Consider the following 27,373-nt stretch of genomic DNA (forward strand, 5'->3'; position numbering starts at 1 on the left):
TAACATGTTCATGCTTGTTTAATTAAAAATCATACGTTGTAGAGTCAAACCTTTAATTGATTTTTTCCCATTGTAAATACAGCAGCCTATGTAGATATCTGCCCTGAACATAAATGGCCCACAGGCCAATAACATTATCAGGACTGACGGACTGGAAAAGACTGGTGCCAATGCTGATATGACATGACTGCTAATACCTACTTACCTCACCTTTGATTCACTTATCTGGAACAAATAAAAATGTTGCTGCATCTCAAAAATCACTTCAAAGCTGTGCTATAAAGAAAACATTTAACTGAAACCCTTAAACAGATCTAAAACTCCTTTTTAGCACAGAGAAATGTCTCAGTATTGTATTGATTTTCCATGCAATTACATGGAGTGACCACTGGAGGGCAAAGCTTGACCTGGTATTGTCAAATGCTCTCTGAAGTGCATATATTGGTAGATAAAATCTTTAAGATAAGACAGGGCAATGTTGACTAGGAAAAGGGATCACCTGTTCGATATGAAAAATAATATTACAGGCATTTAATGTTACGCACATATGAGTATGTATAAAGAAAACTATTTATAAGCAAAACACTTAAAGCAGTATAATGACTGATTCAAATAAGGAACTGAATTATGTCTCACTAATCAAAGCAATATCACTTGTTTAGTATTTTCTTAAAGGCTTTAATTCCTCTCGGAAGTCGCTTTTTCCATACAAGGAAATACATATTTTCTCAGTTTCCACTGTTTTCCCATTCAAGTAAATACCAAAGATAATACACATTTCGGTGTCAAGAGTATTTGATAAAGTGATCAGTAAAGCTCCTCTCATGAAAACTGGGCATGGTACAAATGTGTAACTAGTAAACGAATCAACCAAAACCATCATTTAATTCTTGTGGTTTATCAAGTAGAATGTTTTAAATTATCAACTATATTTATTCAATTCATATTCATTTCAGCTTTTAGGTGTCCTCAATATATCGATTCATATGATACAACACTAGTACAGTTTAAACAGCTGAATATTACAATGCAAACTCACTATTTACAGTCAGCATAGGTTGAGGACCAAGGTGACCTCACATGCACCCTCAGTGATCCGGATATATACATATACTAGTGTTTATCATGTGAATGTGAAGGAACACCCATGTAAACTTCACCGCCTACCCAGGTAAAAGTACATTAACTTTGCTCAATCTCAAAATAAAACTACTTTATAGCTCTGAAAATTTCTAACATTAATACTGGGTTTAGAATTTACTTCTTCATGTGGTATAATGCACATTGTAGAACTGCATTTTTATATACTTTTAAATTAAACAAGGCAAACAGATTATTTTTGCAAGAAATAAGAAAGTGCTTAAAATAGCATTTAAATAAACAATGTACTGATCAGCTTGTTAAACAAAGTTCTAATGGAAGGTGCACAATCACAAAGGCAAATAAACGAGCTATACACCTGTTCCTTCATTTTCTCCACTCTGTAGCCCCATGTTGTTGATGGTGACTTTGGTTTGTCCGTACCCAAAATGAAACAGTCCTTAACAAGGTGGCAGCAAGAATCTTGCTTTTTAAATATTTTTTTTGTTTTAAGCCATAGGCAACCAAGGTAGAGCAGCACTGAGGAAGAGAGAGAGAGAGAGAAAGAGAGAGAGAGAGAAACAGAGAGAGAGAGAGAGAGAGACAGTGAAGGGGACCCTGTCATCCAATCCTGAGGGTCAGCTGGAATGCACACGGAGAGGGAGCACCTATGCGCACATCCACAAGCACTTCCGCTCTTTGACCTTTGCCACTGCAGCAGGAATAGAGTTTAGGGAGTTGCTATGGGGGTGAGGGTGGGGTGTGGGTCGGGGTGAAGGTGGGGCGAGGGTGGGGTGTGGGTGGGGGTGAGGGTATGTTGAGGGAGGGGCGAGGGTGGGGCTGAGGGTGGGGCGAGGGTGGGGTGTGGGTGGGGGCGAGGGTGGGGTGTGGGTGGGGGTGAGGGTATGTTGAGGGAGGGGCGAGGGTGGGGGTGAGGGTGGAGGGGTTTTCCGTCATACGGAGAGGCTGCGGGCTGTGGAGGCCGAGCTCCTGGCCCTCTGCACCACAGCCTGGCTCTTTTCCCGTTTTAGCAGCTTGTTGTTGGAAAAGACCCCCTCATTCCGAGGAACGCCATGGGAACCATCCGGAAATGTCAACAGCCCTGCAAAGAAAGCCAGCACGACACATAAGACGTCGCTTTTCCCATTCATATTCGGATTCCTCATTCACACTGAAAAAGGTTGTTGGTTCTCAAGTAATTTGACCCATTTGTGAAAATGATGTTAATTACACTCTGCAAGGAAATCAATGGCAAAACAACACTGTTCTCATAATATCTAAAAAAAATCCAGTTAGCCTAAAATTTCGTTTAGATGTCCTTACTGAGAGAAATACTTCAGCATTACTTTACATGTTCGCGGTACATTTACAGCGTTTAGAAATACTCGTGTCCAATAGTTGCCTCCACAGATGAAATACGTTATGCTAGTGTAGTAGGACTCGTGGTCTAAAGATGCCATTCAAATAGGCCCCTGTCAGAGGAAATATACACAGGGAAAGTACATAAATTGTTTATGTATAAAGGTGAACGATTATTCAATTGCCTTGAAATGGCTATGAAGCATTCAAGTGCTTCTGAAGAGGTGCGTCTTTAGTCTATGTTTGAAAACAGCAAGTGACTCAGAGGTGATGTGAGGTGATGTGAGTTCCGTCCATTATCTGGGTGCTAGTATAGAAAAGTGTGTTGAAGCATGCCGTTCCTGTCTCCCAGGGGGCTTTGCTCCAGGCCACGCTGCGCTAGAGGCATGAAGGGGAGACAAGCGCTTTTAGGTAGGATGAAACGGGTCCGTTATTGGCTTTGTAGGCAGTGTGGCAACAATAAGGCGCCACTGGAGAGAGTGATGGAGTGATGTGTGTAAACTAGTGTGTGAAGGGAGACCTGCCTGCCCTGAATTACCTGCAGTAGATTTATTGCATTTTCAGATGTAACTAGGAGGAATTTAGGAATATGTAGTAGCTTTACCTTGTTGGCAGAGGCGGTCTTTGCATAGAGGCGTGGCTAGGCAACTGCCTTGGGCCCCTCCCACTACAGCCCACTGTAGGGGCCCCCTGACTAGCTAACTTATTTCTCGCATATTAATGTTGATGGGCCCCCTAGCTAATTTCGCCTTGAGCCCCCAAATTGCTAAGTCCGCCACTGCTTGTTGGTTATAACAATATTTTTAAAAATCCTACGAAATTCAATATACATATGATAAAACATTCACATTTAAATGTAAGCCTCCTTTGGTAGGTCTGGTGAAGGGTCAGATCGGTGACCTCATCACAATATGTCAAACCGAAGCCTTCTCCCATATTTTAATTATGAATATATGTTGCTTGTTCATTCCATTCTGTGTACATTAAGTTAATGTGTCATGACAACTGGAATCAAGACCAAGAGAAGGAAGGTAAATAACCTACCGTTCCCCTCCACACGGCCATTTTTGAATTCCCCTTCAAACTTCATCCCATCGAATCTGTTGAAGACTCCAACACCTTGGAATTTTCCCTGGGCAAATTCACCCTCAAACCTTGGCGTAAGATGTAAACCATGTTGAATACATCTTTACTAAGCGTTCATAAAGAATACAGCAGTTCAGAATACCAATGATATCAGGCTAACTGGTCTGAAAACTCAATAACAAGAGATAGGATTAGGGCACTCTTGTCTAAAGATAATTTGATTAAATAGTCCCTCACCTGGACCCATCAGGAAACATTAGCACCCCAAAGCCATGGAACAGGCCATTCTCAAAGTGGCCCTTATAACAGGTACCATCAGAGAACTTCAGCTGTCCTACACCATGTCTCTTTCCTGAACAGCACACACAGTGGCAAATCAAATAACTTAAGATACCACATTTACTGATGAGTATAGTATAGTCAAACATGAGGTGATTAATTACAGGAATGGACATAGGCTATTATTTGTAAGTGTAATAATGACTTGAGCTTGACTGTTCTTTTATCAAATCACTGAATTTGGCAGGTTCTGTCCTGTATCTTAGGAATAGAATCTAGTATAAGCCTTTTAAATTATTTTACCTATTTGACACAAATCTATCCTAATATAGTATGTATTAGATACAAAATGTTTTTCATGTTTATAAATTGAAGGCCTATTGTTGTATGAATCAGTTTACAGTGACCGTGTCCTATGTAAGTGGTCCATGCAAATACACAAAGCACATTAATCAACAATGCGCTGCAAATACACAAAGCGCATCAATTAAATGTCAATACATGTGCTACAATTTATGAATTCATGATGCAAATTCATGAACGCTACACAAATTCAGATGATGAGTAAAATGACAACATGTGCACAACATTTAGGAAAGGTGGTGTAACTTTTTGAAAACACAAGTTCAGGAACGCTGCAAACCCAGTTACCACACAACGGATGTAGGACACAACACCACGGAAGAAGGACACAACACCACAGATGTAGGACACAACACCACGAGGACAGAACACCACGGAAGAAGGATACAAATCAACGGAATAAGGACACAACACAACGGAAGTAGGACAGAACACAACGGAAGAAGGACACAACATAACGGAAGTGTTGCCAGGTAACACGGAGAGGGGGCGGAGTCCTGTGAGACCAGAGACACCGAGCAGATGGTGAAATGTGAGAAGTCGTTTATATTTGTGATTATCACGGTACATGGTACAGAGTCCTAGCTTCGTGTTATTGCTTTTGGATATTTCTGGGTGGTAAAGAATGCAGCCTTAAAGAACGCTAATAAAAAAACCACATTTAATACAAATGTGTAAATAACCCAACGAGCTACTTACATTGTCATAGACCTATTTTATAATTTCATTCAACCTAACGAGATACTTCACAGAATGTGATATTCATTTAAAGTGAAAATTCTGTATGCATGCAAAAACACAAGATGAATAGTGGAAGATAATATATAAGATCAAGATAATATGAGCAACATGACCAACCCTGTCACTGTAGATTAGCTAAATCATCAAACCTGAACAACAATGTAGCCTACTGTCAAATATTAAGCACAGGTCAGTCGTTCATCCTGTAACCTCTGACTAAACCGTGTTAATCGCAAATATAAAGGACTTTTCACATGGTCTCATTGGTCTTCCGGAAGCACTTGTGTCCTGACTGGATCTGCAGCATTTCTATTGCATGTGTTTATTTCGTGAAATTGAGCAGGCGTGTTTTAGTTTTGTTTAACATGCTTTGCGCATTTGCAGTGCGGTTTTGTCCATTTGCAGCGCGATAGGTCCTCCCGGCCACCGTAGTGGTCCTGGACATGGGGTTAATAACACTATAAACATACAAATGAAACAACTGTGCTGATACACTGATGCTGCTACAGCAGGACAACAGTGTCCATTACACACAAGCACATGTGGACGGAGCCTTTATAGTGTGTGTGATCCATGATCAGGTGTTATTTGCAGGGTGCGGGGGGGGGGGGTGACTCGCCTTCCTTCCACTCGCCACAGTACTCCTCCCCGGTGGAGTAGGTGAAGGAGCCCCTGGTCAAAGTCATACCTCCACCTCCACGTACACGCTGCACAATTACATCCAAACGGCCGCTTACACCTTATTGCATCTCACGTTGTTAATATATTACTGGTGATATCTTCACAACGGTGGAGAAGACACGACGGTTTTGCATTAAACATATTGCGTACAAACGCAAACGCAGACCGATGTTGGCTGGGTGGTCTGCAGACCGACAAAGGCGCTTCAATAGTAACGGAATAGTAAAAACAGCCGGAGGTCCAGGATGTGCTGTAGATGCACATAAACACATCCGCGATTAAACCTTCATGAATGAGGAATGGGGAGGCAAGAAAGACGCGAAATTGATGTTACCTAAAAAATGAGTCGTAAAAACTGACAATGAATTAATTAATGGCATATGCGCGTAGTCATATTACAGTACTCTGGTTTATTAAAATACTTCAGACCGGCGAGACCACAGTGGCGCGTTTCTCATCTTAATTGCACATTAGAATAAAAATTATTTACCTTTAAAATGTCCTCGTTGTCTCAAAAGCATGAACGCCTTTGAAGATTTTCTTTATATCGAATCACGGGGAAAAAACCCGGTGTCGATCTCAATGCAGCAAGCTTTACTGGACTCGTCTTCTCTCTTCTGGCCACGCAGCCTAGACGCTTCCCGAGCTCGCGTTGTTTTGTTCAACGCTTTTCTCAGCGATGCATTTGAACTGTATGCTGATTGGCTGGCTGTTCACTACTGGAACAGCGTTCTTGGTAGATTCGTGACTGTCAAAGAATGTGATAGTGGTTGCGTTCTTGGAGATGCGGTTAACACGTGAAGTAGGCGATCTATTTAAAATAAAGGAAAAAATGTTAACCTTTCACGCTTTAGATCAAGGTTTAATACACGAGCTGACACAAAATCATTCATACGGATAAACCATCTCACATGTCGTTACAGTATCCACTAGCAGTTTCCTGGATGTTTTATTTATTTGGCCTACCTAATTCTGCATGAACTATTTATTCGTTAACAACTTGATTCCAAATGCACTGCGCCGTGTTGTTAATCCGATGACCTGTTTGACCCTCAAACACAATCTGTCTTCCCAATCCAAATCCCTTGCCTTAATGCATGCCATCCAAGTCTCCTTCAAAAAGTTAGCGAGACTATTTTTCAGTGCATCTGACCCACCAGGCTCTGACACTAGCTCAACACGTTTGACAATTGATGTCTTCATACCTTGCAGAACAATCAAAACAGAAAGTAGGTATTTATGACCGTCTCTATAAACTCAAAGAGTTGGTAATGGGAAACGTCGATAAAAATCGCACCCTTGAGATGTATTGGGTTCAATACTCAAGCCCAGTTCTTGCTCTAGAACAATGGTGAATTATATGGGGCAATAAATCAAGCATCATGAAAGCAAATGACTGCACATCACATGGGTTTATATTCCCACAAGCCTCGCTGTAAATTTCCAAAAGAGCCATTAAATTATCTAATGTAGCTTGATGTTTGGTCTGAAACCAGTGCTATTTTCTTTCAAAATATCTTATTACAGACATATACATAGACAATCATACACACATGGTGTGAAGATGGAGAGTGCATTTTTTATTATATTACTTTTTTTTAATTTATACTTGACTTTTGGTTCTTAGTTTGTAAACTCATAAACACATATACACAAACATATGAACTAATAGGCTCCTTTAGTGATTATTGCCCTTCACTGGTTGTAAATAAGCACAATGTTAATTCCCAGCGGAAATGGGCAGTGGACCCCATATACTCCAGAGTGACAGGCTGGGTGGTGCAAGCATCACTACACACGAGTGCCCATTTAGGACTGCATAATACACACACCAAGCACACACTCGACTACAAACACACACACACACACACACACACATGCTCACATACACACACACCTTCACAATGACTCTGCTCTCCTTGCAAGAAAAATCACAAAGGTCAACGTCTAGTGGTGGGGGAGGGTAGAGCAGAGGTTGTCAACGGTCATCTCTCTCTCTCTCTCTCTGACGCTTAATTGACCCATAATTCTCTCTGTGCCAGAGGACATGATGCGAGCTGTTGGGTGTGAACCGTACGCTCAAAACCAAGGTGAGCCGGGTTGTGCCGTCATCCTGTCACACTCGTTGATGATAAATCTCCTGGTCTAGTGCTCTGGTAACTATGACATTATGTAAGCATCTGTTCTTTCAAATTACAAAACTGGCAATACCCATCCATATCTACATGGATATTAAAAGTGTTTTAACTTAGCATGTTTTTTTTTTTTGTTGAAAGAACATCACAATTTTCTGTTGTTCTGTAACGTTGTACGCAGTCCTAGTGAATGTATTGAGAAAATCATTTGAAAAAAATCAGATGCCTTAACAGGTGCTGACATTCTCTCTCTTAATCTCAAACATAAAATTAAAACAAAAGTTCTCTTGGAAAGGGGTCGGTCTGATACAGAGGAGGAATGACAGAATACATTGAAAAATATGTATCAGTAATGTTGAAATCTGGTGTGGTCTCGAGGCCAGAGAGCGATATAAGTTTAAATGGAACATATCACATAGGGACACACACACCTTGCTCACGGCACTGAATCATGTTGGAAGAAACAGAGCAATTAGGGGAGAAATGAGGGGGAATCACAGGGGGAAATGGCTGATGAAGACTTTATTGATTAGTGAAGTTTCACTGATTCACCTTTCACTATAGCAATTACCCTGCAGTCATTAGAGACCAGGTCTACAGGAGGCCTTCACAGCAACCGCTGTCTAAACACAGTAGACGATAATTGTCTCAGTCTACCTCGCCTTCACCACAAAGTTACCAATAAGCATCTTTCATACAAGTTACACAACCAATTGTTTAAAAAAAATTTGAGGCTTTCGAAGTCAACGCTTTCATATCTGTGCGTGTGTCTCGGCCATGTTTACAGCTTCTGCCTCTCTGAATCCTCAGCAGTGAACCGGGAGAGTTGGAGAGGACCTACACAGGGGAGATGGAGTTTTAATGCAGGTACATAAGGTGATGTGAAATGTCAGGCTCATAAGCAGCTTTGATATAGCAATGGTGCAACATCACTGGAAAATATGACGACACCTATTTAGGAATTGTGATTTGAAGTCAATTTGATGTAGGCCTATAGCTTAGCTAGTTTTAGAAATAGGGATATGCATATGATCAAATGGACTGAAAGGTACAAACAATCTGTATAATAAAATACAAACTATATGGTTGGGGTTATACACAGAGACTATAAACTAAGTTCACAGACAGAAGACTGTGCTGTACACAGTGGCGGCATTAGAGATGCTGGGATCAACAGCACATAAAAACAACACAGAAATCAGTATCAACCAGTTTACATTGGAGTACACAACATGCTGGCTGAATTTGCCCTCACTCACTCTGTGTCTAAAGTTATTGAACATATTGAAGTACAATTGTTCCTCCCACTATTGACCCAAAAGTGCTTTGCTTGCACAGCTAATGAAGGGCCTCTGTCTGAAACGTCCTGTTTCTCTGGAAACTTTATGTACTACAATTTTAAATCTCTCTTTCTCCCTCTCTATCTCTTTCTCTCTCTCTCTCTCTCTCTCATATATATATATATATATATATATATATATATATATATATATATATATATATATATATATATATATATATATGTGCTCTGCAATGTTGGATATTAAACACGCGTGCATCCCTTTTCACTGTACACCATGCCAAGATTAAGATTAAGATTTCGGACCACACATTGGCAGTGTTTCTCCCCCAAATTCACAGATCAGCCAGCAGTAACAACAGCTTTAAATGTGGCGGCATGTCTAACTACAGAGCAGCAAGGACAGCAGGATTCACAGGGACTAGCAGAGGGTGAAGCGGTGTGTGTTAAAGGGACAAACACAATCTGTTTCCTCCCCAAATAGAGATGAATCTGGCTCTGCCCTCTTTCACTCAATCAGCCATGCTCAGTCAGCTCTGCCCACGCCTCACTCCCTCTAAACACCCATAACCATTAATCCCAGACACACTATTTATATTTTCTAATTGTGAAAAGGATGAAATATCAATTATGGTTAGGGCTTAATTGCCCTTCATAAAGTTACCCCCCCAGCTTTAAAGTGGGCTATTTAAATAATGTAACTAATAGCCCTCTCCTTTACGTAGAGAATACATCTTCATTGTTGGGTGCGGTGAGCGTGAGAGTCGCTCGTAATTTAACGGGCAATCGAGGGAAGGCATGCAGGTGGCACCTGGGGACTCGTTAAGTGTTAATGAATTATGACACGACCTTCTGAGAACAATGAGCAATTAATGTGAGCATTGACTGACAGGACTTCACATCTGCTCTGGCCCATATCCCACATAGGTGCAGGTTTGTGTGTGTGTGTGTGTGTGTGTGTGTGTGTGTGTGTGTGTGTGTGTGTGTGTGTGTGTGTGTGTGTGTGTAAACAATTGTATAGTAAGTAGCTGTGGCACACCAAACACTGGAATATCCATTTAATTCAGGCCATTTAATTATGCTCCAATGTGGAATCCTAAACATTCACTGTCACTCTGTATAACCTCTCCTGTCTGGTCTGGTTTAAGCTACTGAATTTTAACAACTATAAAATACATTTAGTGCTGTGCATCTGCAAACACCTGACACAAGTCATGAGTACAGAAATGTCTGGACTGTGACAGCAGTCAATAGAGATTTATCTGTCTTCAAAGAACTGGCGCTTCAGGTGACACAGGGAGACTAGGGCAGGTGGAGTCTGGCTCTCTCCACCCAGAACGGCCGCATTCGCACAGTTCTACGTTTAGAGAAAATTCTTCTGTGAGCTACTTTCAATAATCATGTAGAATTACAAAATCATAATTTAAAAATTTTGTTTGTAGAGAACATCATATGGCTGTTTCAAACCGTGCATCAAATTGACCGCAATCAATTTTATGAATATCCAATCTTCCTTTTGCACAGTACCACAAATAAAAGGAACATACAGAGGCCATAAATTATTGATCTCAGGCTTATTCTCTTAGGTCACCGTTATCAGATTTACCACTAGAGGGCATACTCACATTCCAATATCCCTTTACTGGAGTTATTGGAATAGGTACAAATATGCGAACTGACCTTTACCTCAGGGTATGGGTGCGTGCGTATTGGTGCGTGCGTATGTGCGGGGCAGGACTGGTGCCTGTTAGTGAGTAAGTGACAGTCCCTTGCCGTAATTACCCTCTCCTGCAATGATGCGGCCTCTTAACAAATCGCTCAGCGACTTCCCACATCTGCTCCATGTCAGCATCTGGCAGAGGCGTTCACCCATCCCGGACGCTGCGGAGAGCCCTCATTACGGCCGCCGCAGAGCAGCTAGGGCTGTCGGGACAATTACACGGCCACGCGGCCGACCTTGTGTCTGCGTCAGCGCTCTCGAGCGTCCCTGTCACACCCAGCAGAGAGCCGCAGAAGAAAGGACTTAAAGTATACATTGATATTTAAGAACGCCCCTACGATCTCTATGTCTCCTGTAATAAGTTGTTAGAAAACCTGATACTAGTTCTTTACTTGACACACAAGTATGGATTCTAAACACCGTAGGCATTTGGGTTGGTTAAATTTCTGTATTACTATTTTTATCCATGCTTTTAGCGTGTCTTCTGATATTAGCATGTCTTATGTTTGAATGTCTTTCATTCGAACAAAAGAAAGGCGAAGGACTCACGTCTGGGGCTCGTCGTTTATCCAGACGTACTTTAGACGGATAGAGAGGTCAGAGGCTGACAAAGGGAACTCCCCTGTCTGTGGGCAGTCGTGATTCCTGCCGTTATACAAATGACCCAAATCTCAGCTGACAACACTGGTCTTACTGGTGCTCTGATGACTTTATGAGTCCTGGAGGTGGGAATGCCGCACCAGCGGGTGGGTTTGTCCATAAGTGTGCCCTCTCTCCGGGTGATCCTGTTCTCCGGCTGTGAGCTCCTCTGATCTCCCTGCCTGCAGCATCACCCCATGGGCACAACTGCCCCCAGCAGCTGCTGCCTTTCTTAGGCAACCTCCTCTTCCCTTGGGACTTTTGTATTAGTGCTACCTGCGCATGCATTGTTGCCGAGACACACTTTTGTGTCCCGGGCCTGTGTAAACAGATCTGTCCGGTGTGTGAGGCACAGAGAGGAAGTTATAAAGTGCCAATAAGAGCCAGTTCACATGGAGCCCTCTCAGTTACTGTGCTTACACATGCTAATGAAGACAAACAGTCAACTCAGTAGGTCCAGACACCGGCTGACATTTGACCACGGTACAATTGAGAAACATTCACCGTGGGTCGCCTACGAAAAGCAGAACAAAAAGACCCAGGGCTGGAGATGACATCAGCCTCCGTCATAAAATACAAGGAAAGGTAGGAAATGACGGGCTCGATGAAGTGGACAAGAATTAAAACAGCCATTTAATAGCCTGTACATTATATTTATTCCTTACTGCTGTCACAGTGTGCATATGCTCTTTCTATGATGCATCTTAGTATACAAGCTATAAAAGAGCATATCTAGAACAATTATATATGTAGAGGGACTGCAAGATCAAGTTAGTACACACTGAAGCACACAACGTTTCCAGAGAAACAGGACATTGTGGACAGAGTTATTTTATTAGCCAAAGTGATAAATACATTCCTCTGGGATTTGTGGTTTCTAAAATGTAATGGTAACTGAAATGAGACCAATACTGAATCGATGGTTAACAGAGTCCTATTAGTGCTTGGTAGTGAAACAAGATCAAGACTGATATCTATTGATTGCACAGAGAGAAAATGCAGAAACTGCACTTTTTAATAACAAATTCCTTCTGTTTGAGGGTAAAATACCATATAGGATGACATGCGAGATGCTTTGTTAAATATGTGTAGTAAGTTAGTTACCTAATCAGTCACTCTAAAGGTTTAATAGCAACCCCCGACTGCCCTCTTCAGTGAGGCGAAGCATAGTTGGCCAATTTTATCACTGCTGGACACCCGCTCAGAGAATCGATCCAGAAGGTAGCAGCTATCATTCGATAGCAGGCTCGTGGGCTTACCGTTATATAAATGACAAAATTGGAAGAAGGATGAGCTAATTATTAACAACGTTATTATATGAAGAATGGAAGTATAAATCGTTGGGGGGAAGGCCAAATAATTAGCCGACATAATGTTTTATGGTGTAGATCGAGATGACGAAGTTCGGTCCTGGTGATATACCGGCCTGCAGAGTTTAGATTTAATCCTAATGCAACACACCTGATCCAGTTCACCATGTCCTTCAATTACATCTACATGTTAACTCGAGATGTGGATCTAAACTCTGCATGGCAGGACATTTCCCGAATCCGACTTGGGCACCCTTGGTGAAGATTGAAAAATGATCAAATATAACATAACTAAACTTTTTAAAGGTGATCATAAAGAACACAGCAGTTATACTCACTGAAGAGTATGATATCATTATAGATTAACGTTGGTCACTTATTTTGATTTCGATTTGACATATTGATTAATTTAAACGGTCCAGTTCGACAACTTTCCTCCATCTCACCATCTGCCAAAAAACTGCCCCCTGAAACGTGGCACAATTTACCGATTTAAATAAACAGATACTTAAGGAGGTTATAAGGCAATTAAGAGATGCCGGATTAACAATGGTTGGTTTGCGCGTCACGTGGGCGACCGGGCGCGCGCCTCTTCGAATGGAGCAGCGCGGAGTTAAAGTGCGCGCGCGCCTCTCCATCCACCCACACTGGACCGAATCGCATCCGACCAGAATCTGCGCACAGGTTCGTGTTTCCGGGACAACCGCTGTCATTAAGTAATCAACGGATTACAGGACAAGATAAGTTGTAGCAGAAACTAGCGACCTTAGTCCCTGGCCAGGTATCCGCTTTATTTTCGGTGTTATTCGACTGGATCCACTATGTTTGAGTATCAGGAATCAGCGCTAAAAACAACGACCAGTCACAGAATTTCGTTTTCTATTATTGACATTTTGGACCCCAAAAAGTTCACGCGTAAAAAGTTCGATGGAAACTCCACGGAAAGCTGCGAGTCGTCTTCACTGAGCGCAAAATCTGGACATTTGAACAGCCCGTTTGATGGCAAAGACGGTTCTGTTCCTGCGGAGGCATTGCACTTCCACAAGGATCCAGGTATGGAAAATACTCCTCTATTTTGTAAAATATATATATATATATATATTTATCTCTTGAATGTGTATATATTTTTTTACTTTGTATTTTGTATGCTTGTGGGTAATACTCAGGCGTTGTCATTTGTTCTCAGATGAACACATTCATTCATATAGCGCTATATAATAATATATAATAATATATATAATGATCAGTGTGGACTTAATTCTTGCTGCCCAAGAAATACACTGACTTTGACTTTATTCCCATTGTTTCAAAGACACCTACACTTCGCTACTGTTCTCTTGTAAGAGAGTTTTAAGTCTCTTTTTTTGACCTTCCTCTAATTTCTAAGGCTGTATTTCTGTTAACAATCACAATGGTTGCTGCGGCAGTTGAGTGTGTGATTGGCATTGGGGCAGTAAGGACAGATAATTGTTTAAATCGTCCCATTGAGGATGCCTGCGCTCACTTTGATCGATATCCCATTACTGGATGCACCATATCTCCCTCCAGCACCTTGCAGGTACAAACTTCAAACCCCTACCATGTCTGATCCCAAATATCGCTCGATTAAAACTTCCCTTTAAATAGATGACATTTATCGATTTGCCGACAAATATGAAACTCTATTAGCACGTCACGGGTAGATGGTAGAGCTGGATTTAACCGGGGTTTCTTTCCGCAACATGACATTTGAAGCTATTTGTGATTTATAAATTATTAAGGGATTATAGCACAATCCACCCAAGTTCCCCTTCTTAACCCACGCCTGGTTCCACACACACACACACACACACACACACACACCTCTCGATCCTATCTCACTGCTCCTCTCTCGGGACATGGTCCAAATTCCTCAAATTAAACTTGTGGGATTTCACAGCTGAATTAAATGAGGTAAGAGGGGTTACCTGTTTGTGTTTGTATTTAGACAAATTTAAATATCTGCTTTGATATTTTTGATGTTTGTACATCTACGAAATGTCAATGTCATTTAGACATTTCCGCAGACTTCATACGACTTTACTAGACCCAGTCAGTCTGTCCTGTCATGCACATCGCCCACGTTCAGTGACTTTAAGCGCCTCGTTCTTCGCGGTTCGGTTTTTAGAAGATATCAGAACTAAACTTTCTTTGGAAACTCTGTCAATTTATAAACAGATGGCCGCTCAGTAGAAGACCACCAGGACCGTTTAAGACCACATACTGCACACGAACTGGATACAGCCACAACTGTCGCCGATATTCACTCCGGCCTGTCGTCCAGTGAAGACCCAGATGTTGATGATGAGAGTCGGAGTATCGCAGACGCAGTCGCAGACGCAGACGACCCGACGCGACACCGGCGACGCAGGTCCGATCACGGCTGCGCGAAGCCGCGTCGGGCCAGGACTGCCTTCACCTACGAACAACTCGTAGCCCTGGAGAACAAATTCCGCGCGACCCGGTACCTGTCCGTGTGTGAGAGACTGAACCTCGCCCTGTCGCTGAGCCTGACCGAGACCCAGGTTAAGATCTGGTTTCAGAATCGCAGGACCAAGTGGAAGAAGCAGAACCCCGGGGCTGACGGCACCATGCAGCAAAACGCGAGCCCGGGCACAAGCATCAGTCCCAGCACGGGAGCGTGCGGGCCCGGTCCAGCAGGATTTCAGTCGTTCACTCCGTTCAGCACCGGAAACGTGATCTTCCACACTTCTTCCACTATGACACTGCCACCTAGTGGCGGCGTGCTGCATTCGTTTCTACCTGCTGGCTACTTGCAGCCGACCTTCTTCTCGCATCATTTATGATTCGTGATAACTTGACGCTTGAAAGAGCAACATGTGAGATCACGAAATATAACTAACGGACCGAACATGTTGTCGAGCAGAATCGAGCTTCAAACGGGTCTTTCCCAATGACTATTGAATGAATATTGGTATAGGCTTAGCTCCAGTGTTCACGTGTAAGATGACTGTCACCAGGTCACGGAATGTCACCATAAGCAGAATAACGGCTTTATATTCAGATTTTAGAAGGGATATATTTTAGTGGACCATATTGTAACTCAAATCTACGTTTTGAGCCTTCACCAATGTCTGGTATTTATACATTTCATTTGTACAGATATATGGTACCGAGGCATGTTTTTGTATTAAATACAGATTCACGTTGCCAATGTGCTATAATTTAACCAAAAAGCATTAGAAGTCATTTTATGGGGAGTTATGACTGAGAAATTAAATACACAATAAAATCTGATTGATTGACGTGCAGTGACTCTTGATTCCACTCAGACGTTCCCAAAAGAATGAACATAATGGAAAATGTGGGTTTAACAGCTACTCTCACACACACCTGCACACCCTACAGTGACAAAAGCCATGCTATGACTGCATCATTTGTTACAGCTGTATTGTGAATGGTAGCCATGAAAATATGATCTGTGAGCAGTGAATTTGTGGTCCGAAACAAGCAAACGCAGCTGAAATTGGAGAAGGAGGAATTAGTTTATGAAGTTTACATCTCCAACAAATTCAGTTGGAAGTGAATGGTCTACATTTGATGAAGGACCTCTGTCTGAAACTTCCTGATTCACTGAAAATATTAGTGCTTCACTGCAATACACTAGTGTGTGTGTGTGTGTGTGTGTGTGTGTGTGTGTGTATAATTACATAACTGTAAATGTAGAGGAGGCAAGCATCTCTTTGTAGTCAGTCAGTGTAGTAAGGTCTCCAGACACACAGGATGTTTGTCAGAGGTTTAGCACCCATCCTAACGTCGTGCCCCCTGTGCAAGCGAAGTGCCTCAGAAGGATGACCAAGATGTAGTGCAGATGCCACAAATACTGAATCTTACACCAGCCAAGCTATAGTATGAACATGGTCACTCACAGGAAAGGACACATTTTACCAATCAGAAAAAGGGTTCTAGAAAAATAAAACAAAAAAATAATGCTTTTATTTTAGATATATATCTTATGGTACATGGTTATAAACACTAGGTCATGCACACCAGACAAGACTCAAAATGCAAATTGCAATGGAGTCTCAGACTATGTAGTATGTAGTAGCACGACACAAGATGCAGACAGGGGAAGGAAACACAGAGTGAGTCCACTATGGCAGGTATAATGGACACAAACACATGCAGGCATATGAGCTGGACACCCGTACATCCAAATGGGAGGAACCACAGAGACTGGTGGAGGGGCTAAGACCCCGCGGGACCTCCAGGTCCGAGCTGATAAGAAGGTAAATGCGAAGCAGTTTGACATTGTGATAGTAGATAGGATGCAGAAAAGAGCAGGCGGAAAGAAATAGATGCTGCAGGTTACAGTGATGGAAACATGCAAAGGCATGAATATAAAAATTCTAAAAACATACCAGGGACTGAAAGAAGAAACGGAGAGAACAGCTCCATGACTGGCTCAGTGATGGGGGGGGGGATGTGCTCATGGCTGTGACCCCTAATCTGACAAAGAATGACATCGTCAATCTCAGTCCGGAAGAGCACATTTGAAATGCTGTGCTACACCCTCAACCCCCCCAGAAGGCCCCAGTGTGAAGGGGGAAAACACGACCACCCGCTGGTAAGTTAAGACCGGAATTTGTATATATGTGTATGTGAGAGTACTTATATTAATAAATAGATACATGTTTGCAAATGTCATTAGATTTATTTTAGCAGTGGTATAATGACCATTAATCTAATTATTTCTGCAAGATAAAAGATGCAACCAGAAATGCAAAAATCATGCACAAAAAAACCTACAATTTTCAGAACAAAATGGCTTATACAGGGCAAAGTTCAATATTTAGTGTGACCTCCTCTGGCATTAAGCAGATCTTAAACTCTTTGGGGAGACTACTGGCCTGAGCACGTTTTGAGGTTAAAATGCCAAATGCAATATGTTGAATATGTATTTATTTCTTATTTATTCATGTTTATTTAATAAAATACCTAGGACCAGAGCATAGGAGGTATGTCGTACAAATTGTCAAGCATAGTAAATAAGTCATAGTAAATATGCCACTGATGTCCAGTCAGAATCATTTTACAGTTTTTTTTATAATTGCTATCACGCATTTCCCAATACTAGAGATACATTTTCAAAACTCTAAACACAGCAACACATTTACCTCATACAAATAGCCAAATAGTTAATATCCTGTTCAAAAGCGCATTTTCTTAACTCCAACTCTGCATTTCACAATGCAAACAAAGTTTTCTTTTTATACACCAACTTTGTTAAAACACAGCAAACCTGGACAGGAGGAAAAGGGAAATCACTCTTGGATGGTCTATAAAACAGTTTGTGATATGAGAATGACAGAATGCTACACTGTCACATCACAAATGTCCTCGTGTTTCCTCCCACCTGTTCCCTTTCTGCTTCTGGAACCAGTTGTTGGTAGAGTTCATTCAAAAACGAAAGAAGGAGGTCACTGTTATAGGGACAAATCTGGCATTTGTGAAGGACCAAACCAGCACTTGAGATTGCAGGACAAATTGTTATATTTGCTCCTCTCAGACCTGGTACATTACTGTACTGCATGGACGTAATTTTGATTTCAAAAGTGGGGGGGACATAGATTCGTCGCTATTTAAATATTTGGTTTTAACCGTAAAAACTGGGGGGGACCAAAGCCGGCTTTTGAAAAAGTGGGGGGGACATGTCCCCCCCGTCCCCCCCCAAAATTACGTCCGTGCTGTACTGCATTTTATTTCAATAATCTGTATGTGTAAAAAATGTGTATTACTGTAATAGCTTTTCACCTGCCTTTGTTTTTGCAGAACTTTGCATTTTATACCGTAGGTTTAAACCTTAGTTTTTCATTTTTGACATGCTGTGTGCAAGCATTTGTAAATAAGACAAGAATGATCCAGAATTTTATTGGGTAACCTTGTGTGTATATAAAATGTAAGCATTATAGAAACATGTTAAATTATAGCATTTTGTGCAAAAAACAACAAGAATTGTATTAATTGTATAGCCCACTGAAGACTGGTGTTGTGTTTACTGTGTTTAGAGTTTTGAAAATATGACTACAGATTGGACAAAACGATGTTAGCAGTCGTAAAAACTGTAACATCACTTCTATATAATAGTTTTACCACTAGGGGACACTACAGATCCATTTTTATTCAAGTCGTACGTCCTCGAAGAAAGTCATGCATATGCATATACGTTTTAAATCTAAATGAGACTCTACGGTCCTAATAGTACATCCGTTGTACGAGCATAGCATCAGTCTTTGACCCAAAGGTAATGTGTATTTGATTAAACTTAACTTATTGTATTTTCATATCCTCAGAACCTATCTCATATGTAATTTGCATACATACATTATAAAGGAATTGGAATTATAATGCATTATGTGTGTTTTATGTGACTATAAAATGTTTTCATATGTAATTGAGTCACATACCATACATCTCCAGAGCTCTGGAAGAGTGCCTCATATCTCATGAAGAGGAAAAACCTTCAGCTTGTGAGGAACGGTGTTTGTTTTCACAGGAGGGGCAGGCAGAATGAAGAGATACCAACAGGGCAATTAGAGATACCTCCTTCCCCACTCCACTAGAGATACCTCCTTCTCCACTCCACTAGAGATACCTCCTTCTCCACTCCACTAGAGATACCTCCTTCCCCACTCCACTAGAGATACCTCCTTCTCCACTCCACTAGAGATACCTCCATGTCCACTCCACTAGAGATACCTCCTTCCCCACTCCACTAGAGATACCTCCTTCCCCACTCCACTAGAGATACCTCCTTCCCCACTCCACTAGAGATACCTCCTTCTCCACTCCACTAGAGATACCTCCATGTCCACTCCACTAGAGATACCTCCTTCCCCACTCCACTAGAGATACCTCCTTCCCCACTCCACTAGAGATACCTCCTTCCCCACTCCACTAGAGATACCTCCTTCTCCACTCCACTAGAGATACCTCCTTCCCCACTCCACTAGAGATACCTCCTTCTCCACTCCACTAGAGATACCTCCATGTCCACTCCACTAGAGATACCTCCTTCCCCACTCCACTAGAGATACCTCCTTCCCCACTCCACTAGAGATACCTCCATGTCCACTCCACTAGAGATACCTCCTGCTCCACTCCACTAGAGATACCTCCTTCTCCACTCCACTAGAGATACCTCCTGCTCCACGCCACTAGAGATACCTCCTTCCCCACTCCACTAGAGATACCTCCTTCCCCACTCCACTAGAGATACCTCCTTCTCCACTCCACTAGAGATACCTCCATGTCCACTCCACTAGAGATACCTCCTTCCCCACTCCACTAGAGATACCTCCTTCCCCACTCCACTAGAGATACCTCCTTCCCCACTCCACTAGAGATACCTCCTTCTCCACTCCACTAGAGACACCTCCTTCCCCACTCCACTAGAGACACCTCCTGCTCCACTCCACTAGAGATACCTCCATGTCCACTCCACTAGAGATACCTCCTGCTCCACTCCACTAGAGATACCTCCTGCTCCACTCCACTAGAGATACCTCCATGTCCACTCCACTAGAGATACCTCCTGCTCCACTCCACTAGAGATACCTCCTGCTCCACTCCACTAGAGATACCTCCTGCTCCACTCCACTAGAGATACCTCCTTCTCCACTCCACTAGAGATACCTCCTTCTCCACTCCACTAGAGATACCTCCTTCCCCACTCCACTAGAGATACCTCCATGTCCACTCCACTAGAGATACCTCCTTCTCCACTCCACTAGAGACACCTCCTTCCCCACTCCACTAGAGATACCTCCTTCCCCACTCCACTAGAGATACCTCCTTCTCCACTCCACTAGAGATACCTCCTTCCCCACTCCACTAGAGATACCCCCTTCTCCACTCCACTAGAGATACCTCCTTCTCCACTCCACTAGAGATACCTCCTGCTCCACTCCACTAGAGATACCTCCTTCTCCACTCCACTAGAGATACCTCCTGCTCCACTTGGTGAACAGAGAGGAGAATAGAGGAGAGGAGAGTCTTTATACCATAAGGAGAATGAAAGAACAGATAAAAATGCAAATACTATATTTTAACCTTTGTTTTAGTCTCTTATTTCTTTGCGCCAAACATGTGTGTCTCCAAACACTTGAACCCATGGCTGATAGACTGAACGTGTTTTCTGACTGTAGGTCTTGGTTTGTTTTATCCAGTCTGTTACTCAATCTGTGTTCTTCACTGTGCAGCCCACCTCAAGCTGTCTCGTGCTGCCTGTAAACGTGCCATTTGCTTAAAGTGAGGGAAGTTTCATGATCTTTTTACTCACTAATTAGAATTAATCAGAATGTGTTTACTTGAGGTCCATAGAAACTGGTGGTGCCAGAATCTGCATCACCAAGTCACCTGGCGGTGAAGATGGGGGGGGGGGGGGGTCTAGCAACACCAGGGTCATGGGGAGTCTGTGTGAGTCCCTCTGCCACATACTAATACATGTAAATGCAGATATTACTTGGCCAGATTATTCAGTTACCTACACACTCAGTTAAAGATGTTAAAGTCTTGAGTTAATTGCAGAATTACAGTGGGGGATAAATAGTGATTAGTGTGTGTGTGTGTGTGTGTGTGTGTGTGTGTGTGTGTGTGTGTAAGAGAGAGAGAGGGTACTGTATGTTCCATATTGGGGCTACTGGGAAAATAAAAATGTGCAAAGCATGATGGGTAAAGAGAGTTTCATCACTGGCTGTGTGCCACAGGGCCTCGCTAGGTCCACCCTGTTCTTTCCTTTATGGTTTGATAGCTCAGTGTGATGCCAGTGCACTGAGGGCACCAACTGACTGGTCGATATTGTATCTATTTTTTGACATATGCAGAGAGTGGCGTGATGCGGTGTGATGTGAAACACTCCTCTCTCTCTCTCTCTCTCTCTCTCTCTGCTGTGGTCTGATGTATCAGAGATGAAGTAGCCACTGCCTCTGAATTAGCTCTGTCTTCCTGCTCCCTGACACCCATTTCACATGGGAAGTTCTCTCTAAATATGTTATATATGTACAGTATAGCTCTAGTTGCAAGTGTGAATAGGCTTTTTGTTTGTGTCTGTAAGGCATTTTTACTCTATGTATACTTCTGTCTGTGGCCTGTTACATATATTCACAGGAATAACACATTGCATGTAGGGATAACCACTGGGAAATATCCTATTTTTGTTAATCTAAATCCTTGTGCTTTAATTTTAGTTTTATGAATCTTGAAAATATTCCTGCCAGCAAGTCATACCAAACTCTCAGGGTATGTGCTTGTGTTTGTGTGTATCTATTTGTGTATGACCGTGTGGCTAGTTTGTGTGGTTTGACCTCGTCCCTATTGCGTTGGAACACTAGCTGTTGCTCGTGCACAGCAGTTTAAATATTTTGCTTTTTGTTTGCTGTGTTTTATCTTTCCAATGTGTTTAGTCTTAACATCTTGTCATCAACCTTTTTCCTCTTCCGGTCAGTTTTCATGTTTTGCACTTTTTAAATGAAACATTGGAAAATACATGAAGACTCATGACTTGTTTTTACAAATCTGTGCAATTGGGAGAATCTTCTTCTAGAATCTTCTAGACTGCCTTCTTAATCTCTGTCTTAAATAACCAAAGACCAAGCCCATGTCTCATCGTGCCTTTAACATTCTGACTAATGTAGTCCTTCTAAAATGAAATGTGTATCCCAGTCTGGACTTGCTTGGTGACATATCTGAAAACCCTTGATCGAGTGGCTAAGCTCTTTGTGTTTTGAGTGACGGTCAAGAGGTTAAGGGTCACAGTGCCTGATTTGGTCTGACTGCACCTTCCTATATCAGCTGTCCAATCAGATTCTCAGACAGTCTGCATGCCCACCACAAGATACCCTTTGTGAATTTGGCACCTGAATAAAGATCATCATTCTGTCTGTTTGATTCCTGCTTGTAAATTTCTAAATCAAAGCTATTCAAATGAAATTTAACTGCTCAATTCTTTTGGGCCCCTGACCTGAATATTTGAAGTTTCACATCACATTATCATAATTAGAGGAGTGAATCTTCAGGGGGCTCAGGAAAGGGGAAGAGTGATCAGGATCCAAGTTTCTGGAAGCCTTTTGTTCTGTAGTTTGTCTGATTAATAGTCCAGTGCTTGGACACGACCTCCATGCATTACGCTGCAGAAAAAGCCCTGAATGAACCGTTCAGCAGCCCACGTATTACGCTCGGGGAAACCCAAGAGTCCTGAGAAGCTCCTCGCATATTCACACTGAATGTCTTGGCTTCTATGTTGGAGTCTAAATGTTATATGCCAAAGATTTTACAGGCTGGAAGTTCAAACATACACATGTGCAGTACTAATTCAAGTGTATACTGGATACTCCTAAGGCAAACAGTGTTATTAGTGTCACGGCATCTTCAATATGTGCTGTACAAACAGCTCTGTGCTCTGGCCTAGTCACACTGCTGCTTCTGTAATGTCTAGTGAAGATGAAGGGGAGGAAACCACCGACTGCTAGGCAACAACAGACAAACAGGACAGATGGAAATGAACAAACCAGAAATCAAAGACAACAGGACTGCTGCCCTCCGTCATGAACAGTCAGAGATGCGAGCAGCCCCATATGAGGAAATAGGTCCCTCACTAGATTAGCAAGACAGCTCTGGGGTGGTTTGCTTCGGGAGAAGCTTAATTTCATATTTTTATTAAGCCTTTTTTTTTTGTCAAGCCTTTATTTTTTCCCTAGTTCCCATCTTTAGAAGCACTGGAGAAGATAAGAAGATATGCATCGGCAAGCCTTTGTCATCCCTGGATCTCACTCAGGACCTCCGTCTAGTACATGAGCTGGTTGGTACTGGAAATCATCTGTGTGAAAGGGCACAGGTTCACTGTAAGACGACTGGAATATGTAGGATTCTGCCTCACTGGTGACGACTGTTTCTGTCAGTGTCTGGTTTCATACTGTGGAAACCACTGGGGAAATTCAGGATTTAAGAAGCCTGGTGAGATCATTCATCCATCTCCTCTCTGGAGACCAAAATACACACACACACAGAGATACATACACTAGATGTTATTGGGTCTATTTTATTGAAAGATTGGTAATTGGATCTCTCTTTGTAAGTATATATGATGTAGAAATACAAGTAGATTTGGAGGCAATCAGTACATTCTTGTTCTTGCTGCTTCACACACAAACACGTTCATTAATGCACAGGTACCCAGCCACATGTTTACAGTAGCAAAAAAATTTTAAACTATTTTAAAAAATTTCCACAGGCTGAGAGTCAGAAAACATGAAAGCAGACTGAAGCAGGAGTGAAGAGGGAGGTGTGTAGGACAGCCCAGCCCACAGTCTGGCTCCGCCCACAGGACAGTCCAGTCCACAACCTGGCTCCGCCCACAGCACAGCCCAGTCCACAACCTGGCTCCGCTCCCAGGACATTCCAATCCACAACCCGGCTCCGCCCACAGGACAGCCCAGTTCACAACCTGGCTCCGCCCACAGGACAGCCCACCCCCCCACCACTGAATGGCAGGCTCACAAAGTGACTGTGAATTATTTAGGACTCATAAATTCACTTCTCTGCTTCTGTCTTCCTTCATGTCAATACACGCATGTCTCCAAAGGAAGGCCCCCCCCCATTTCATTACGGACGAGGACGTCCTCGTCTCTTTCAGTCCCACTCCCACTCCATTAACACTTTAGTGTGCTGGTAAGCAGGTGGTAAACACATGGAATGTGGGTCTGGAGGCAGCCCGGAGCTATCTGCAGGTCACGGGACTCTTCAGGACACTAAAACGTCTGCTCTGGGGGGAGGTGGGGGGATTGAATCGGAGAGAAAGGGTTGGCCTACCACACACTAACACAGAGGCCAGCACTGCACCACTAAAGCCGAGACAACAGCAGAAACAGAGGGTCCAAACTGAAGTAACAAGGTGCTGACTGAAACACTTCACTCCTGAGAACAGGAGAGAGATCTCGTGAGATTAGTGTTGTCACAAAGACGGTCCAGACAACAGGGGCTTACGTGGGCATACTATAGAAGTGATGTCAGCAGAGGCCTCCAAAATGTAAGGGGTTGGTTTTAATAGGATTCTTAGGGCGCTGATTTACAGCGGTTCCTGGAGCTGCTTCAGCCTATCTTTAGCGGCCTGGGCTTTTATGGGCCTGGTTCAGCCAAGCGCTGTTGTGTCGGGGCAGCTGAGACAGTCTGACCTGCTGCCTGTACGGCGGCCCCTTCTCAACATAAACATGCCGGGCATACCTGCCTGCACTAAAAACACACACACGCGTGCATGAGCCCACACACACACACACTGCTTCTTGCTCAATGTCCTTATGTTTAAATGCAAGTTAGAGTAGCATATGCTTTTAGCTAGTACCCAGACTGCCCTGGGGCAGAGATCTTGGAGCTCATGTCCTGACCTGCAGTGTGAGAGCCTTGGGCCATCAGCGTGAAGAGATCTTCACCTTCTAGCGGCTGGTACAGGTCGCGCTCTCTCTGGGGGGGGGGGGGGGGGGGGGGTTTGCACAGAGACTCTTGTCTGACACTCACTGATGATGCCAAGATCTGATCAGCCACCGTATGTGAGAGTGAGGGATAGTAGGAGCAGGTCGAAGGACACTGCAGGACACTGCAGGACGGCTGTCTCTAGACACACAGGAAAAAAAGTCCAAATTCTCACTGCAGAATTCTCAAGCTTAAAATGTTTGCTCCGTGGGGAGAGTGAGTCATGGTCAGGTCTTGTCCACAAGCTGTTTGCCCCATGCTCTCCCGGGACAGCTGGGGGCATTAGAAATCCTTCTGGCGACCTGGCTGACCTCAGCTTGAAAACTGAAAAGTGAACTGATTTACTATATATAAACATGCCAAATAGAAAAACATTTATTAACACACACGTTGTGTATGTGCGTTTGCTCTTCAATGTCTGTACATCTTTGTCTGCAAGGTTTTAAATCATCATTAAATCAGCCTGATGAATGTTGTACAGTGTCAATATAAGAATAAACCTTGTAGCTGTAGAAAAAAGCAACAAGTTGCCAGTCGTATTTGTGAATAATTGCTATATTGCGTGTGTACTGATAACTGTAATTGCAACAGGAACACGCCATCTCCTACATAACTCATAAACTCCTCTGTTGTACATATGAAGCAGATCCTAAGCAAACACGTCATTCCTATACCATACGCCAGCAAACACGTCATTCCTATACCATACACCAGCAAACACGTCATTCCTATACCATACGCCAGCAAACGCGTCATTCCTATACCATACGCCAGCAAACACGTCATTCCTATACCATACACCAGCAAACACGTCATTCCTATACCATACACCAGCAAACACGTCATTCCTATACCATACGCCAGCAAACACGTCATTCCTATACCATACACCAGCAAACACGTCATTCCTATACCATACGCCAGCAAACACGTCATTCCTATACCATACACCAGCAAACACGTCATTCCTATACCATACACCAGCAAACACGTCATTCCTATACCATACGCCAGCAAACACGTCATTCCTATACCATACGCCAGCAAACACGTCATTCCTATACCATACACCAGCAAACACGTCATTCCTATACCATACGCCAGCAAACACGTCATTCCTATACCATACGCCAGCAAACACGTCATTCCTATACCATACACCAGCAAACACGTCATTCCTATACCATACGCCAGCAAACACGTCATTCCTATACCATACGCCAGCAAACACGTCATTCCTATACCATACACCAGCAAACACGTCATTCCTATACCATACGCCAGCAAACACGTCATTCCTATACCATACACCAGCAAACACGTCATTCCTATACCATACACCAGCAAACACGTCATTCCTATACCATACACCAGCAAACACGTCATTCCTATACCATACTCCAGCAAACACGTCATTCCTATACCATACGCCAGCAAACACGTCATTCCTATACCCTACACCAGCAAACACGTCATTCCTATACCATACGCCAGCAAACACGTCATTCCTATACCATACACCAGCAAACACGTCATTCCTATACCATACACCAGCAAACACGTCATTCCTATACCATACACCAGCAAACACGTCATTCCTATACCATACGCCAGCAAACACGTCATTCCTATACCATACACCAGCAAACACGTCATTCCTATACCATACACCAGCAAACACGTCATTCCTATACCATACACCAGCAAACACGAGCGCTCCTTAAGATCTCATCACGGCTATCTGATGCACTACCATGGGTCATAACACCCAAGAGACACAAACAAGCTCCCTCTGCCTCTGGTTAAGATCCAGTGTCCGTGAGAAGAGTAAAAATCACCAGGTTTAGCTTCACAGTGTCATTTCAGTTTTGATATTTGACATGTTACTTCACTTAACATGCTGTCTGATAGAGCCAAACATGGTTTGCACTGTTCGCTTGATTTCAGCCTGCTCACAATAAATAACACGTACACATCTAGTCTTTAGTCAGTTGTCTAGGGATGCACTGATTTAGTAGTATGCAATTTGGAGAGCCCTCATTTTGCTTTGTTCCACAGGAAGAGCCACACCCCTTTGGTAAGGGGTCTGCGATCTAATGGCAGTGTTGCCACTGCAGTATCAGTAGGACAGTGTTGTTTCAACAGGTCCTTCTCTTCCCCTACATGTGCTGTCCCT

The 27,373-nt window shown here is 42.9% G+C and overlaps 2 protein-coding genes across 4 annotated transcripts; one reads left to right on the forward strand and one right to left on the reverse strand.

Annotated features, from left to right (window-relative positions):
• Positions 1-1,999: 1,999 nt before the first annotated feature.
• Positions 2,000-6,334, reverse strand: morn4 (MORN repeat containing 4). Of its 3 annotated transcripts, none has more exons than XM_076975561.1 (5): positions 6,080-6,334; positions 5,528-5,687; positions 3,763-3,877; positions 3,484-3,593; positions 2,000-2,182 (listed from the first exon to the last, which is right to left on the reverse strand). In XM_076975561.1, the coding sequence occupies exons 2-5, from the start codon at positions 5,592-5,594 to the stop codon at positions 2,034-2,036; spliced, it is 441 nt and encodes a 146-aa protein (XP_076831676.1). In that variant the 5' UTR covers positions 5,595-5,687; positions 6,080-6,334; the 3' UTR covers positions 2,000-2,033. The 3 variants fall into 3 exon arrangements, with proteins under 3 accessions (XP_076831676.1, XP_076831675.1, XP_076831674.1); XM_076975560.1 differs by having other exon boundaries at positions 5,528-5,839; XM_076975559.1 differs by having other exon boundaries at positions 5,528-5,615; positions 6,080-6,330.
• A 6,555-nt stretch (positions 6,335-12,889) lies between these two features.
• nkx1.2la (NK1 transcription factor related 2-like,a) lies at positions 12,890-15,941 on the forward strand. The gene is made up of 2 exons (XM_076974780.1): positions 12,890-13,746; positions 14,890-15,941. The coding sequence occupies exons 1-2, from the start codon at positions 13,515-13,517 to the stop codon at positions 15,516-15,518; spliced, it is 861 nt and encodes a 286-aa protein (XP_076830895.1). The 5' UTR covers positions 12,890-13,514; the 3' UTR covers positions 15,519-15,941.
• The last annotated feature ends 11,432 nt before the right edge of the window (positions 15,942-27,373 follow it).

The sequence above is a fragment of the Brachyhypopomus gauderio genome, chromosome 15, assembly GCF_052324685.1.
Source record: "Brachyhypopomus gauderio isolate BG-103 chromosome 15, BGAUD_0.2, whole genome shotgun sequence".
Lineage (NCBI taxonomy): Eukaryota > Metazoa > Chordata > Actinopteri > Gymnotiformes > Hypopomidae > Brachyhypopomus > Brachyhypopomus gauderio.

Coding starts and splice junctions, on each gene's coding strand:
- nkx1.2la (XM_076974780.1), top strand. CDS start 13,515: ATGTTTGAGTATCAGGAATCAGCGCTAAAAACAACGACCAGTCACAGA. Junction 13,747..14,889: donor GCACTTCCACAAGGATCCAG/GTATGGAAAATA, acceptor ATTTATAAACAG/ATGGCCGCTCAGTAGAAGAC.
- morn4 (XM_076975561.1), bottom strand. CDS start 5,594: ATGACTTTGACCAGGGGCTCCTTCACCTACTCCACCGGGGAGGAGTAC. Junction 3,878..5,527: donor CTGTGGCGAGTGGAAGGAAG/GCGAGTCACCCC, acceptor TGTGCTGTTCAG/GAAAGAGACATGGTGTAGGA. Junction 2,183..3,483: donor TGGCCGTGTGGAGGGGAACG/GTAGGTTATTTA, acceptor CTTTCTTTGCAG/GGCTGTTGACATTTCCGGAT.